A 15,561-nucleotide genomic window follows, 5' to 3' on the forward strand; every position below is an offset into this window, starting at 1 on the left:
TCTAAATTTTTACACTTTGATCATGAAGACCATATTTTTCTCTAATTCTTTGATGATAAATATGGAATATAATTCGTAGCATCTTTATTTCTAATAGCAAAATGTTAGGGAAAAACTCAAATGTCCTCTAATGGGCGAATGATAAAGCAAACTCTGCATGGTCAAACAACAGTTAAACAAACTCCAGGCAGGACCTCTGGGCTGGTGGTAAACATTATTCCAAGTTCTCTGCAGTAAAATACATCCAATGGAACAATACTCATAAGAAGAAATGAAATGTTAATGCATGTAACAACTCAGACTGACCTTAAAGGCATTATACTTAGTGAAAAAAAGTCAGTCTCAAAAGAGTATTTATTTTATGATTCCATTTATATAACATTATTGAAATGACAACATTACAGATAGAAGACAGATTAGAAGTAGCCAGAGGAAGGAATCAGGGCTAGAGTTGAGGGTGGGTGCAAATACAAAGAAGTAGCAGCAGGGAGTTTCTTTGTGTGACAATAGAATAGTTCTCTGTGTTAATGGAGGTGGTTCTTACAAAATCAATAAATGGGAAAAAATTACATATCACACATACACAAATGCGGTTAAAAATGGTGAAAGCTGAATAAAGTCTGTGATCTAGTTAATGCATCAACATCAGTGTCCTGGTTTTTATACTGCATGACAGCTACTACATATGATGTCACCTTTGGGGGAAATGGAGAAAATGCATGGGGCTCTTTGCACTGTTGGAAAACTTGCAAAAAGCAACTTCCCATCAGTTTATAATTATTTTTAACAAAAAATTTAAAATAAATGAACTTTAATTTAAATATTGTACCATACAAAAGAATTAAGTCAAAATGGATCATAGTCCTAAATGGACTAAACCCTAGAATTAGAAGGCTTCTAGGAGAAAACCTTTGCAACCTTAGATTAGATAAAGAATCCTGAGATATAACATCAAAAATGCATAGCCCCTATAAGCATAAGTTGATAAAATGGGCTTTATTTAAAATGTAAAGCTTCTAGTTTTCAAAAAAGATTGTTAAGGAAATTAAAGATGAGCGAAATTAAAGATGAGCTACAGACTGGGAGAAAATATCTGCAAATCACATATCTGATTAGACCCAGAATATATGAAGTACTCTAAAAACTCAGTAAGAAAACCACACAATTTTCAAAACAGGGAAAAAAGGCGAACAGAGATGTCATCAAAAAAGATATACAGATGGCAAATAAGCACCTGAAAACATGCTCAACATCACTGATCACTAAGGAAATGCAAATTAAAACATTAGTGAGGTACCACTACACACTTCAAAAGAATAGCTAAACTGAACTGACCAACCATATGAAGTGTTCCCAAGGATGTAAAAGAACTAGAACTCTCATACACTGACAGTGTGAATGTAAAATGATACAAACACTTTGGAAAACAGTTTGAAAATTTCTTGAAAAGTTATCCACTTAACATATGACCCAGTCATTTTACTCCTAGATATTTACTCTTGTTTTCATGAGTCCATATGAAGACTTGACTGCAAGTATTCACATACAGCAGCTTTATGTGTTGATAGCCAAACACTGGAAAGAGCCAAATTTACATGAACAGATGAAAAGGTAAACCAACTGTACCATATCCATACTACTCAATGATAAATAGCAATAAAAAAGAATGAGCTACTGACACTGTAGCAAAATGGATGAATCTCAAAATAATTATGCTGAGGGAATGAAGCTAGACAAAAAAAGTCATTCCATTTACATGAAATTCTAGGAAACGTACAGAAAAGTATGACCAGAAAGGAGATCCATGATTGGCTGAGGATTGGAGAACAAGAAGGGATGGAAAGAAGGGATTACCAAGAGTTAAAAAGAACTTTTTGGGATAATGATGTGTTTGTTATCTTGATCCTGATGATGGTTTCACACAAGTATACATGTGTCAAAATGTATCAACTTGTATGCTTTAAATATATGCAGCTTATTTTTGACCAAGTGCTTATAATTGTCCTTTTCTTATTCTTTGCTCTTATTCTTTTTAAATTTTTTTAATAAAGCTTCTCCCTCTCCTACAGGCCCCTGAGCTCTGCTCGTCCATATAGAAAAAGTGGAGCTTGTCACCTCCCCAGTTCCCATCAGCTTCTCCTGGAAATCAGCTGACCACAGCAGAACACTTTTATATCAGACCTCACTGGTCATTTCCCCTTGCTTATCCAGCTTCCTCTTAAAGATTCTGCTTGCCCCCACCCTGACCTTTTATTTTTTTTATTTTTTTATTTTTTTTTAAGATTTTATTTATTTATTCATGAGAGACATGGGGGGGGGGGGGGGGACAGGAACATAGGCAGAGGGACACACAGGCTCCATGCAGGGAGCCCGATATGGGACTGATCCCAGGACTCCAGGATCATGCCCTGGGCCAAAGGCAGGCACCAAACCGCTGAACCACCCAAGGAGCCCATGAGCCACCCAGGGAGCCCCACCCTGACCCTTTAAAAGAAAAACCTTTCCTTATTTGATTGTGAGATGCTTTCAGATTCTGAGATCAAAGCATTCTTCCTATTACAATAGTCTTTATTCTGAAGAAAGTCTTTCATTATCTAAGTCCAAGTTTGGTTTCCTTAACAGTATATCAATTATACTTCAATAAAGCTGCGAAACTGTTTTCAAAAACACTGTGTAAGACATATGGCTTCATAAAAGATTAAAGAAGGAGGAAATAAACTATGTACACAGGAATTTTATTTATGATAAATGTACAATTTTAAATGGTCTTACAACAACTGATCATTAGTGGATAAAAATTAATGCCCTAACTTATTCCACATGACCCTCCTCAAAGAGCTAATATAAAAATTTTCAATTATAAAAATGCTAATTATGGAAGGGGTTATGATGACAATCTTGAAATAAAGGTACTACAAGCCTAGTCAAAATACAAAATTCAGAAAAATCTAAAGAAAAAAAATTGATAAATTTTCCTGCGTTTAAATTTCAAATTTCAATATAATAAAATACATCCTATGAAAAGCTAAACGTCAAGAGTGAATCCTAAGGCAAACCAAGAAACAGACTTAACTGTAGATAACAAACTGATGGTTCCCAGAGGGGAGGTAGATGGAGATGGGATAAATAGGTGATGGGGATTAAGGAGTGTGCTTAGTTTGATGAGCACAGGATGATGTATGGAAATGTTGAATCACTATATTATAAACCTGAAACTAATATTACATGTATATTAACTGGAATTTAAATAGAAACTTAAAAAATAAATAGTGAACAGAAAAAGAAATCAAAAGAGAAGAAAAATTGTAAACTGGAAAAAATTTAATAGAACACAAAATAGAAATGAATTAAAATTATAATTAAAAAGCATAGACTGGGGGAAGAAAAGAGTGAACCCTAATGTAAACTTTGGGTGATAATGATGTGTCAATGTAGTCACCGACTGTAACAAATGTCCCATTATGCTGCAGTATGGGGATACTACAGGAGGTTGTGTGTGCTGGTATGGGAACTCTCAGTACTTTCCATTCAACTTTCCTGTGACCCTAAAACTGCCCTAAAAGACAAAGTTAATTAATTTTTAAAAGCTAAATGGTAAGCTAATGATAGAGGAAAAATATTAAAACATATACAAAACAAAGGACTTTGCCCACAATACATTAGCTGCTAAAAATCAATTTAAAAGAATGCCTGGGTGGCTCAGTTGGTTAAGCATCGGCCTTTGGCTCAGGTCATGATCCTAGGGTCCCGGGATCAAGCCCCACATCAAGTGCCTTGCTCAACAGGAAGTCTGCTTCTCCCTCTCCCTCTCCCTCTACTTGCCATTCCTGCTTGTGCTCTCTCTCTCTCTCTGTGTGTGTGTCAAGTAAATAAATAAAATCTTTTTTTAAAAAGGGTAGCATTTAAAAAACATAAAAAATAAAAGAATGAATAACCCAACAGAAAAACTGATAAGGGATAGAAACTGGTAATTCACAGAAAAAAAATATGCACGTAGTTTATTTAGCATGCGAAAAGATTAAAAACTGAAACAATATCTTAAGAAAGAAACAGTATCTCTAGCATTTATTATTCTTTGCTGGAAAGACTGTACTATAGGGGGCACCGAATGCCACAATACACTATTGGTAGAAGTGCAAATTGACACAGTCTTTTTGTAGGAAATTTCATAGCCTCTAATAAAATTTAAAAGCATATATCATATACTCCTCAACTCAGTAATTCTACCTGTATGTAATTATCTTAGAGAAATACTTGCATTCCTGCATATATATACATGGGATGTGTATAAGGATGTATTGTTTGTAACAGAAAATATTAATTACAATAAGTAAATATCCATTAATGAGAGTATGGCTCAAGAAATCATAGTATATTCTTATATGGGAATACTAGTACATCCTTATATGGAAATACTAATCAGCAGACTAAAAGATTATGTCTATATAAAGTAATGATATGGAAAAATCTCCAAAATATATAAATAGAAAATAAAACAAAAAAAAAAAACTCTCTGCACACAACATATTAAGTCTGATATGCAAAAAAATAAAATAAAATCCTAAAACAAACCCAACTATTTACAAATATACATTTTATATACGTGTATATAAATGTATAAAGTCTAAAAAGAAACACACTAAACTTATAAAAATGATTGCCAATGCAGAAGGAAGTTTAAAAGTTTATGGAGGAAATAAAAGTATGAAAGGGGAATTTTTCTTGTACTTACTATCTGAAACTTACATACCAAGAAAAAATCTGTTGTATTTGAGAGGGAGGTGGTATTCTGTTTGTTGCTTTCTCCCTTTTTTTTTAAGATTTTACTTATTCATTCATAAGAGACACAAAGAGAGGGGCAGAGACACAGGCAGAGAGAGAAGCAGACTCCCTGTGGGGAACCTGATGTGGGACTCAATCCCAGGACCCCAGGACCACACCCTGCTCAAGGCAGACGCTCAACCACTGAGCCACCCAGGTGTCCTGGTGGTATTCTTTTGAAGAGCAATTCTATAGTGTGAAAGTTCAAGATACAAATATAGACCATTTCAGTAAATTTGGTAGTGAAGTGAACAGTTATGAGAAAGAAAAAAATATGTAATATTTAAAGAAGAAAGATCTGAGAATACCTGGAAAGAAGAGCTTGGTCACCTGAACAGTACATTATTTTAGACATTAAACACAATCTTGTTACGGCCTTATTTTCCTCTTTTGAAATGAGAATATGAAAAATATCAATCTCTTAGGGTTATTATGAGGATTTTACTATGTAAAACATTTAGCAGAAGTCCCTGGCAGTCAGCAACAGTGCAGGGAAGACCTGTTGCAAGTTCATCGTAAAATACATGCTGTCTTTCTAGGGCATGAAGTCATCTGACCAGACAGGGTCAGATATGGAAGTAGTACTTGTGGAAAACATTAAGAATATGGTAAAGCTTACACACAACTCAACAAATTTCTTCAAAATTTAACACAAGGCCAAGAAGGAAAGGACTTTTACATAGGCCACTTTGAGAGGAGAATGGCTAAGGTATAGGACAATACTAATAAAAATGGGTATGGGCTTATGGCACTAAGTATGCATAACAGGTTTAATGAGCCAGAGGTCAGTACGCACAACACTGAAAGTTAATAAAGGGGGAATGCTAATTTACGTAGCAAGAATTTTGTTACTGAAGGCTCTGGAAAATGGATCAGCTTCAATTTATTATTAAAATGAGTCCAACTGAATAAATATTTCTGCAATGGTAGTGACAGAACTATGAAAGCTTACAAATAAAGAGCCAAATGAAAAACTGATTCGTTTTTAAAGTAAATAAATGACCTAATAATCATAACAGAAATAGGAGAAGGTAGTAAAATACAGAAGAATAAACATGGTGTCTTCCTTGACATCAAAACAGATGACACCATTAGTTATGTTCTGGGAAGGAAGAGATGACCAATCCCAGGAATATATCCCCACAAGCAAAATACCAATCCTCATTTGCCACTAAGTTTCGCTAACTCCTATGCCAGTTGCCCAAAGCAAGCTATTCTATTTTTTTTTTTTTTCAAATCCTGAGGTAATTTCACAAAGCAAAAATCAAAAATTAAACTGACCTTTGGAGTACCACAGTCACACTCTTCCCCAGGATCCACCAATTTATTACCACAGAAAGGAGCACTATAGGCTTCATCAGGCTTTGGAATATTAAGAAGGCAGTTTCCTCCTTTATTTAAAGTTAACTTCTCAAAGTCCTCTGCACTGCAACTGCTAAAGTTTCTGGAACCTCTATAATAAACATTAAGAAAAAGATCTTATGTCATAGTGATTATTCATTTTGGAATTTTAAGTCATGTCCTCAACCAACAAGAAGTGAATATTTAAAATGGCAGAAAATAAACTACCAAAAATAGAGAGAAATGAGAATTAATATCTACTTCTAATAAATATAGTACATTATTTCAATTACTACATAGCTTTAAATGATATAAATTATTTGCTTATAATGTATTATAATTGATTATATATATTGGTTATATATATTTGGTTATATTATACCCCCATGAAAATATCTTCCAAACATACCAATTACATTAATAAATAAAATCATAAGAATGCACCTTAGAAATTATCTAGTCCTATCCAAAATTGCTTTATTTACCTTCTATAATAAAAGTTCCTCATATATTTGAAACTAGCTATATGTTTCCCCAATCTTCTCTCACTCTACAGGATAACATTCTTATGTTCCCCTCACTATCACAGGGAGCTATGTGAAAATAATGTGAATGGGGATTCCAGTGAGGATGCACAATAACCAAAACTCACAGTGTAAAATTTCAGCTACAGTTTGAGGTTTAAATGCTTTATAATAATTCCTGAGAACCATGGTTAATACTCTGAAGGCTAGATGGGCTTCTAGAAACTGTCCACCTTGAACTACCCATGTGAGATCTATACAAATGCAATTTTGATTTGTTCTACATGTTGTTGGGTTCTTTTAGTTATCAGTTTACTCAGTAACTCTAAAATACATTCAGATAGTCCCATTGCCTATTTTTACTTTTGAAGACCATAGAGAAATACATCCACATATACACACCAAGGATCTTTGAGAAATCCAAGTCCCATTAAAATTTTATCATGGGTATTTGGTGCCTTGAAAGAATCTCTTTCATCAGCTTGAACAGTGGTGCCAAGAGTAGCAGCGGAAATGAAAACTGTGTTGCATTATAGTTATTGAGGAGGCATCCTTGTCTATGTTGGGTCTTTTGTACACCCAAGGAATCTAAGAAACAGATCCTTCCTATGAGACTTTGTGTTCTGGATTTACATATTACAACCTTCTTTGCTAACTGATCCAAACTCTCCAGAGAAGTAAATAGTCCTGACTCTTGGCTCTTGGGAATGGAAAGCAGTCTGCCTAGACTTTTTAGTACCATTGACTACTATCTGACAAAAAAAAAAAAAGTCTTTGAATGTGGGGTTTTGAAGGATTTTAACAGATTGACCAGCAGACAAAGAAAGGTCAATTGTCTATATCAAAACAAAAAACAAAAATGAGCAAAGGCAATATTTTGACTCACATAGAAAGAAAATATCTACCACAAGCCTACTGACAATTACAAAAAAGGCTTCTTTTCTGTATTCTTTTCTCACTACTCTCTATTAATGATATTGTGAGAAGGAGTACTTTTGTACTATGCCATTCATTCAAGTATTTGTTGAACATTACTATGCGCAAGGTACTCTTCTTTTGTGCAAGGGATAAAATAGTGAACAAAACAGACAAAAATCCTCATCCCTGTAAAGATGGCATTCTAGTGAATGAGACAAACTATACACATAGTAAGTAAACTCAATAAGTATACAGAAGATGATGAGTGCCATGGGGGAAAAAAAGTAAGAAGGTGAAGCAGATGACCCAGGTGGGGGGAGGAAGCAATAACAGGACAGGCACTTCAAACACTGTGACAATCAAATCAGAACTGGATATCTGGGAAAAGAACATCACACTGGGAAGGAAAAGCAAGTGTGAAAGCCTGGCTGGCATGTGCAGGGAACAATCAGGAAGCTAGTGGGGTTGGAGTGGAGTGAGTCAGTGAAGGAATGAGTAATGAGAGATGCAGTCAGAAAGGTGAGAATAGGCCATTGTAAGACTGACTTTTAACTGAGTGAAATGAGGAATGTGAGGAGATGATACAATGGAAAGTGATGAGCCAGAGTAACATGATTTGACTTGCGCTTTAATAGGATCACCATGGTTGCTATTTTAAGCAAGGAGAACATACAAGGGGAAATCCACTCAAATGATGATGATGAACTGACAGCAGTTGAAACAGTAAAAGGGTTTGGATTATTTACATGCTTTAAAGGAACAGCCTTTAAGATGAAGAATGTGAATAAAAAAAAGAAAAGTCAAGGAAGACTCCTCCAATAGTTTTTGTCCTGAGCTACAAGAAGGAATTACAATTAACTGGCATGGAGAAGACTGTGGGTCTAGGAGAGATAATGGAAGTTTGAGTCTAACAGACATTGGGAGAAAATGTCAGAGTCAGAGTATCTAGTAATTATCTGATAAACAAAGGAGATTTCAATTTTTTTTAATTTACTGACTTATTGGGAAGGGTAAAAGACTTCAATTTAAACAGAGGTTTGCTACTACTTTTTATTTTCTATTGTTGATCTAAATAGGGTAAGTATCTTGGCTGCCATGTAGTACACATGCAATAATGTTTTCTGTAAGAATACATTATTCAGCCAATAGCCACAGAAATTGTGCAGACACATGTATTATTTCTATACTTGAGTCCTTAATTCTAATCTACAAAAAGTCTACCACTTCTAAACAGGTTATTTTTTTTTAAGTTTCCTAGTTAGTAATTAGGATACATTTTCTCAAAGATACAATATCTAAAATGTTTGATTCTAAAGCAATCCATAAAAAAATCTGTTTCACCACAATGGGACTATAATACTGAAAAGCACTAACAGAATCTTAAGTATTTCTGGTGCTTTTTACCTGATGGCAATAGTAACAAACATCCCCATATTGCTCTTCAGTAAGGCTCTGGGGAGTACAATGTAGATATTTTTCCCCTAGTCATCCCTGGATGACACCTACAGTAATAAGGATGATCTTTCTCCTAATGGGCTTGAACAGCATATTCTCATGCTTTACATATCACCTCTGGGTGCTAGGATATTAATTTAAGCATCTCCTCATCTCTTTTCCCACACCTAAGTAAGTTTTCCAAAACTGCATCAAAAGGGGATAGATATGACTGACAGTGATGAAAACAGTGTGCTAGAATATGACCAAAAAAAAAAAAAAAAAAAGCAACTGTCATTTAAAACATTCCTTATCTGAGTAGTCTGGAAATAATCAGAACAGGGGCAGCCTGGGTGGCTCAGCGGTTTCGCACTGCCTTTGGCCCAGGGCGTGATCCTGGAGTCCCTGGATGGAGTCCCACATTGGGCTCCCTGCATGGAGCCTGCTTCTCCCTCTCCCTGTGTCTCTGCCTCTCTCTCCCTCTCTCTGTATCTCTCATGAATAAATGAATAAAATCTTAAAAAAAAAAAATGGAAATAATCAGAATGCAGTTCTACTGTTACCACCCTAATCCCCACAGCCAAGGAGTAGGATGTCCTAACAGAGAGCTCTACATGGTGGTAATTAATTAGAATATTTTAAAAGAGTGCCCTGGGGCACCTGGGTGGCTTATCAGTTGAGCATCCAATTCTTGGGTTTTGTGAGATTGAGCCCTGCATCAGTCACCATGCACAGTACAGAATCTGCCTGAGATTCTCCCTTTCTATCCCTCTGTCTGTCCCCCTGCTCACTGGCACTGTTGCACACTCTCTCTAAATAAATTAATTATATATATATTTAAAAATAGAGTGCCTTGATTATAAAGGCTTTCTGAACCAGCTGGCATTGTGAAGCATGGTTAAGAAAGCCATTTCTCCAGAAACATACCTCCCAGGAGGAGCACCTCACACTTTCAGGAATCTAAGAGGGGTATGTGAGAAAAATACTACCAGCCCCCACCAAATACCTTAATACTAACAAAAATCATATGACAAAGCTAGATTATCCACTTTTTAACCAGAATGGCCTCCAAATGATTAAGTTATCTGGGAAAAAAAATCAAATGTCTCTACCAACTGCATCTAAAAAAGGGCCTAATTTATAATGAATATTCAATTAATATTTAGCATATGAAGTAAAAGTAGGAAATCTATCCTTGAAAAAAGATTTAAAACCACCAAAAAATAACATAATCCTTCTTCTCAAGTTATTCTTACCAAAAATTGTTCAAATACATTGACCAACATATTGCCAAAATGTAAGATGAAGACCCAAAATGCCAAAAGCCACTCAAAAATAAATAAACTATGATAAAAAAAGATACAATCCAATAAAACCACTAGACACTAGAATTATCAAATAATAACCAAAAAAATCCTGCTTACTATGGTCAGAGAGATAAAACAACAAGCTTGAAAATTTTAGCAGGGAACTAAAATCCACCATAGTCATATAGCAGGTATGAAAAAAGAACCAGATAGAAATTCGGGAAATGAAACATAAGCAAAATTAAGAATTCAATGGATAGGTTTAACAACAGACTAAATACAGATAAAGACAGGGTCTGTGAACTGGAAGATATAAGAAGAAATTACCCAGAAGAGAAAAGGTAGGAGGCTGGATGTTGTGAGGTCTTAGATAGTTACCTAGAATCACAGAAGAAGAATAGCAAATATGCAGAAACACTGTGCACAGAAACCATATGTAAAGAAGCAGCATCTGAAAACATAATGGCTGAGAATTTAACACAATTTATGAAGAATATCAAATCTCAAACTTTAAAACTCAAAAAACAACACCCTAAATGAGTATATCAGTGTGTGTGCATGCTGTTTTCTTTCCACAACTTCAATAAACACACACACACACTCACACACACACAACACCCTTAAAGAAAAATCTAAGAAATTAAAACTATGAAAATAGTGAAGAATAAGTAGATAAATCCACTTCAATAGAATAACATTTTAGTGATAGCTGACATCAGCAGGAACATGGACCCCAAAACAAAATGGAATAATACCAATATGCTGAGAGAAAAGAACTGATAATCTAGAATTCTATATTCAACAAAAATGTCCTCAAGATTGAAGAGAGGAGGGAGGAGTTAAGATAGTGGAGTAGTAAGGGGCTCTGAGCTTGCCGCATCCCTGAACACAGCTAGATCAACATCCAACTATTCTGAACAACTAGGAATACAATCTGAGGATTAAGGAAACGATCTGCACAGTTGGAGGGAGAGAACATGGCAAACATGAGGTTCTGAGCTGTGAATTGGGGAAGCAGAAAGCCATGGGGCTGGGGAAGGGAGGGAACCCGTTGAGGGGAGCAAAGTCAGGGCAAGGGAGAGAGCAGGAGGGAACCCAGCCGGTAGGGGTCATACAAAAAACCACAGTGGAGAGATCCCCTGGGTCGCACTGGAAGAGACCGCGGTCCTTCCCGGAGGACATGTGGGAGAGCATATTTTCCCTCTCCAAGGACAAGGTCAGCTAGCACCACTCACTAGCTGTGTGTGCAGAGGGCAGATAACCTCGCAGCAGCTTTCTGCTGTCTGCCACAGTAGATTTAAGCCTCTGTGTAACTGCTTTTCTCGACCAGATCAGAGCAAGGGACTGAGTCTCTTGCAGATGGCAGATAACCTGGTTGCAGCTTTTCACTGTGCATCACAGTGAATCTACCCTCCATGCATGCACTCTGCAGCTGCTTTTCTGGGGCAGGGCAGGACACTGTGGGCGAACCATGAGGCCAGGGGGTGGGGACGGGGACTGAGTCCACACCTCTCCAGGCCCTTTAAAACTTGGAGTTTTGAGTCCAAACCACCCGTCAGAGATAAAACACAGGAGGATCTGTGGCGCCGGGGGTGCTATCAGCGAGGGTTAAAGGCAGGGAACTAAAGAAAACCCAGGACACAGGAGATTGTCCACTTTTCTGAGATTGTCTCCTGAACAACAGTGGCCACGGTCCCCATCCCTGGGGCCAAGAGGGGGAGGTGATATGATATTCTTCTCCCTCCACCACTCCTCCCAACTCCTGCCCACCATCCCAGTTGGACTTCAGAGAGAAATCCAGCACCTCCAGTGGAGGTTGGAGTCCCCTCCACTAAATCCTGGCCCCACTGTGCTTGGCAGAGGCATCTTTACAAGGACGTCAGCTTGTGAGCCAGCCCAGCAGGCCTCTCCCTCAGAAGACCAACACAGGTACCCCACATGTACCAAGTTTCCTGATTAAAGAGTGCTTCAAAATGTCCAAGATTCTGGTGGAAACAGGAACAATCTTGCTTTTTATTTTTCCCTTAAATTTTCAAATTTTTTTCTTTTTCTACTTAATCTTATGTTTTTATCTTTCATTTTATATTTTTCCCTTTTTTTCTCTTAATCTTTTTTTAGTATCAGACGTAATTATTTGCTCATTCGCTGGTTTGCTTTCATTCTCTTATTTTTTAAATCAGGCTTTTTTCTTTCCTTTTTCTTTCTTTTTCCTCTTTTAACTTCTTTCTCATTCTTTAGAATCAGACTTATAGTGTTTTTTTCTTTCTCTGAATTTTTGTTCCTTTTCCTTCTCTCAATTGTCTTGGATCAAGCTTTTCCTTTTTTCCTTTCTTTTCTTTTCCAGGTTTATCTTAAACAAATCAAAGCATATCTAGTTAAAGATCCAAACACTCCCCATTACAAGCAAGGAGAAACTCTGTAGAGGATAGACCAGTGGGAAAGAACAGCCAAAATGTAATAGTACTATGTACACAGCATACACTAGTAACACTTACTGAAGTTTTTTATTATTGTTGTTGTTACTGTTGTTGTTTTTTGGGGGGGCTTATTTTCTTTTTCTTTCTTCTTTTCTTCTCTGGACAAAATTATGAGATCCAGAAATTTACCCCAAAAGAAAGAACAGAAGATAGTATGCACAGCCAGGGATTTAATCTATACAGATATAAGTAAGATATCTGGACTAGAACTTAAAACAACAATTATAAAGAAACTAGCTGGGTTTGAAAAAAGCATACAAGACACTAGAGAATCTCTTATTATAGAGATAAAAGAACTAAAATATAGTCAGGCCAAAATTAAAAATGCCTTAACCAGATGCAGTCCCAATTGGAGTCCATGAAAACAAGAATGAATAAATCACAAGAGCAAACCAGTGATATAAAAGATAAGAAATTATGGAAAATACTAAGGCTGAAAAAAAAAAGGGAAAGAAAACTATTAGATCACAAAGGCAGACTTAGGGAACTCAGCAATTCCATAAAGTGAAATAATATCCATTTATAGGAGTCCCATAGAAGAGCAAGGAAAGAGAACAAAAGGTTTATTTGAACAAATTATACTCGAGAATTTCACTAATCTGGGGAAGGAAACCAGGTATTCAAGTCCAAAAGGCACAGAGAACTCCCCTCAAAATCAACAAATAGGTCAATACCTCAACATATTATACTCAAACTTGAAAATTACAAAGAAAAAAGAAAACTTTAAAGCAGCTCAGGAGAAAAGGTCCTTAACCTAAAAGGGTAGAAACATAAAGCTTGCAGCAGACCTGTCCATAGAGACCTGGCAGGCCAGGAAGGACTGGAATGATATATTCAACGTGAAAAATGGGAAAAAATACGCAGCCAAGAATACTCTACCTAGTAAGGCTGTCATTCAGAATGGAAGGAGATAAAGAGTTTCCAAGACAAACAAAAGCTAAAGGAATTCATGTACACTAAACCAGACCTGCAAGAAATATTAAAAGGGACTCTCTGAGTGGAGAAAGACCAAAAGTAACAAAGAACAGAAAGGAATAGGAACACTGTTCCACTACTGGAACAGTGACATTACAGTGACAATACAATGTCACTAAGTTCTTATCTTTCAATAATTGCTCTAAATACAAATGAACTAAATGTTCCAATCAAAACAGGGTTTCAGAATGGATTAAAAACAAAACAAAACAAAACAAAACAAAACAAAACAAACCAGCAATAAGCTGCTTACAAGAGACTCATTCTAAATCCAGACACCTCCAGATTGGAAGTGAGGGGGTGGGGAACCACTTATCATGCTAATGACATCAAAGAATGCTGGAATAGCCATAATTATATCAGACGAACTAGATTTTAAGCCAAAGACTGTAATAAGAGATGAAGAAGGTCACTATATCATAATAAAGGGGTCTATCCAACAAGAAGATCTAACAACTGTAAATATCTATGCCCCCAAATTGGGAGCAGCCAAATATATAAATCAATTAATAACAAACTTATGAATCCCATTGATAATAATACATTATCAAGGGAGACTTTAATATCCCACTCACAGCAATGGACAGATCATCTAACCAGAAGATCAACAATTGAAAACAAGGGCTTTAAATAACTCACTGAACCAGATGAACCTAACAGATTTTTTCAGAGCACTTCATCCTAAAACCACAATCTTTTTGAGTGCACATGGAACATTTTCAAGAACAGATCACATACTGGGTCATAAATCAGGCCTCAACAGGTACAAAAGGATTGAGATCATACCATGCATATTTTCAGACCACAAAGCTATGAAACCTGAAGTCAACCACAAGAAAAATTTGGAAGAACTACATAAACACATGGAGATTAAAGAACATTCTACTAAAAAACGAATGAGCCAACCAGAAAATTAAAGAAGAATTTATAAAATGCATGGAAGCAAATGATTATGAAAATACAACTGTTCAAAATCTTTGAGATGCAGCAAAGGTGGTCCTATGAGGGAAGCATATAGTAATGCAGGGCTTCCTCAGGAAGAAAGAAAAGTCTCAAATACACAATCTAACCTTACACCTAAAGGAGCTGAAAAAAGAACAGCAAATAAAGCCTAAAACAAACAGGACAAGGGAAATAATAAAGATTACAGCAGAATCAATGATATATAAATCAAAAAACCACAGAAGAGATCAATGAAACTAGGAGTTGGTTCTTTGAAAAAATTAACGAAATGGATAAACCCCTAACCAGATTTATCAAAAAGAAAAGAGAAAGGAGGGGCAGCCCTGGTGGTGCAGCGGTTTAGTGCCGCCTGCAGTCCAGAGCCTGATCCTGGGGACCCAGGATCCAGTCCCATGTCAGGCTCCCTGCATGGAGCCTGCTTCTCCCTCTGCCTGTGTCTCTGCCTCTCTCTCTCTCTCTCTCCCTCTCTCATGAATAAATAAATAAAATCTTTAAAAAAAAAAAAGAAAAGAGAAAGGACCCAAATAAATAATATCATGAATGAAGAAGAGAGATCACAATCAACACCACAGCAATTATAAGAGAATATTATCAGCAATTACATGCCAACAAAACAGGCAACCTGGAAGAAATGGATAAATTTCTAGAAACATATCAACTACCAAAACTGAAACAAGAAATAGAAAACCTGAACAGACCCATAACAAGCAAAGAAATTAAATCAGTAAACAAAAATCTCCCAATAAACAAGAGTCCAGGGCCAGATGGCTTCCCAGGCGAATTCTACCAAACATTTAAAGA

The 15,561-nt window shown here is 36.3% G+C and overlaps 1 protein-coding gene across 1 annotated transcript in view; it reads right to left on the minus strand.

Moving 5' to 3' along the window:
* ADAM9 (ADAM metallopeptidase domain 9) overlaps positions 1 to 15,561 on the minus strand; it is a 127,721-nt gene that overhangs the window by 60,077 nt on the left and 52,083 nt on the right. Inside the window, exon 12 of the mRNA XM_025993635.2 lies at positions 6,103 to 6,274. Coding sequence (XP_025849420.2) covers positions 6,103 to 6,274 — 172 coding nt within the window. The remainder of the gene's footprint in view (positions 1 to 6,102; positions 6,275 to 15,561) is intronic.

The sequence above is a fragment of the Vulpes vulpes genome, chromosome 7 (assembly GCF_048418805.1).
Source record: "Vulpes vulpes isolate BD-2025 chromosome 7, VulVul3, whole genome shotgun sequence".
Taxonomy (NCBI): domain Eukaryota; kingdom Metazoa; phylum Chordata; class Mammalia; order Carnivora; family Canidae; genus Vulpes; species Vulpes vulpes.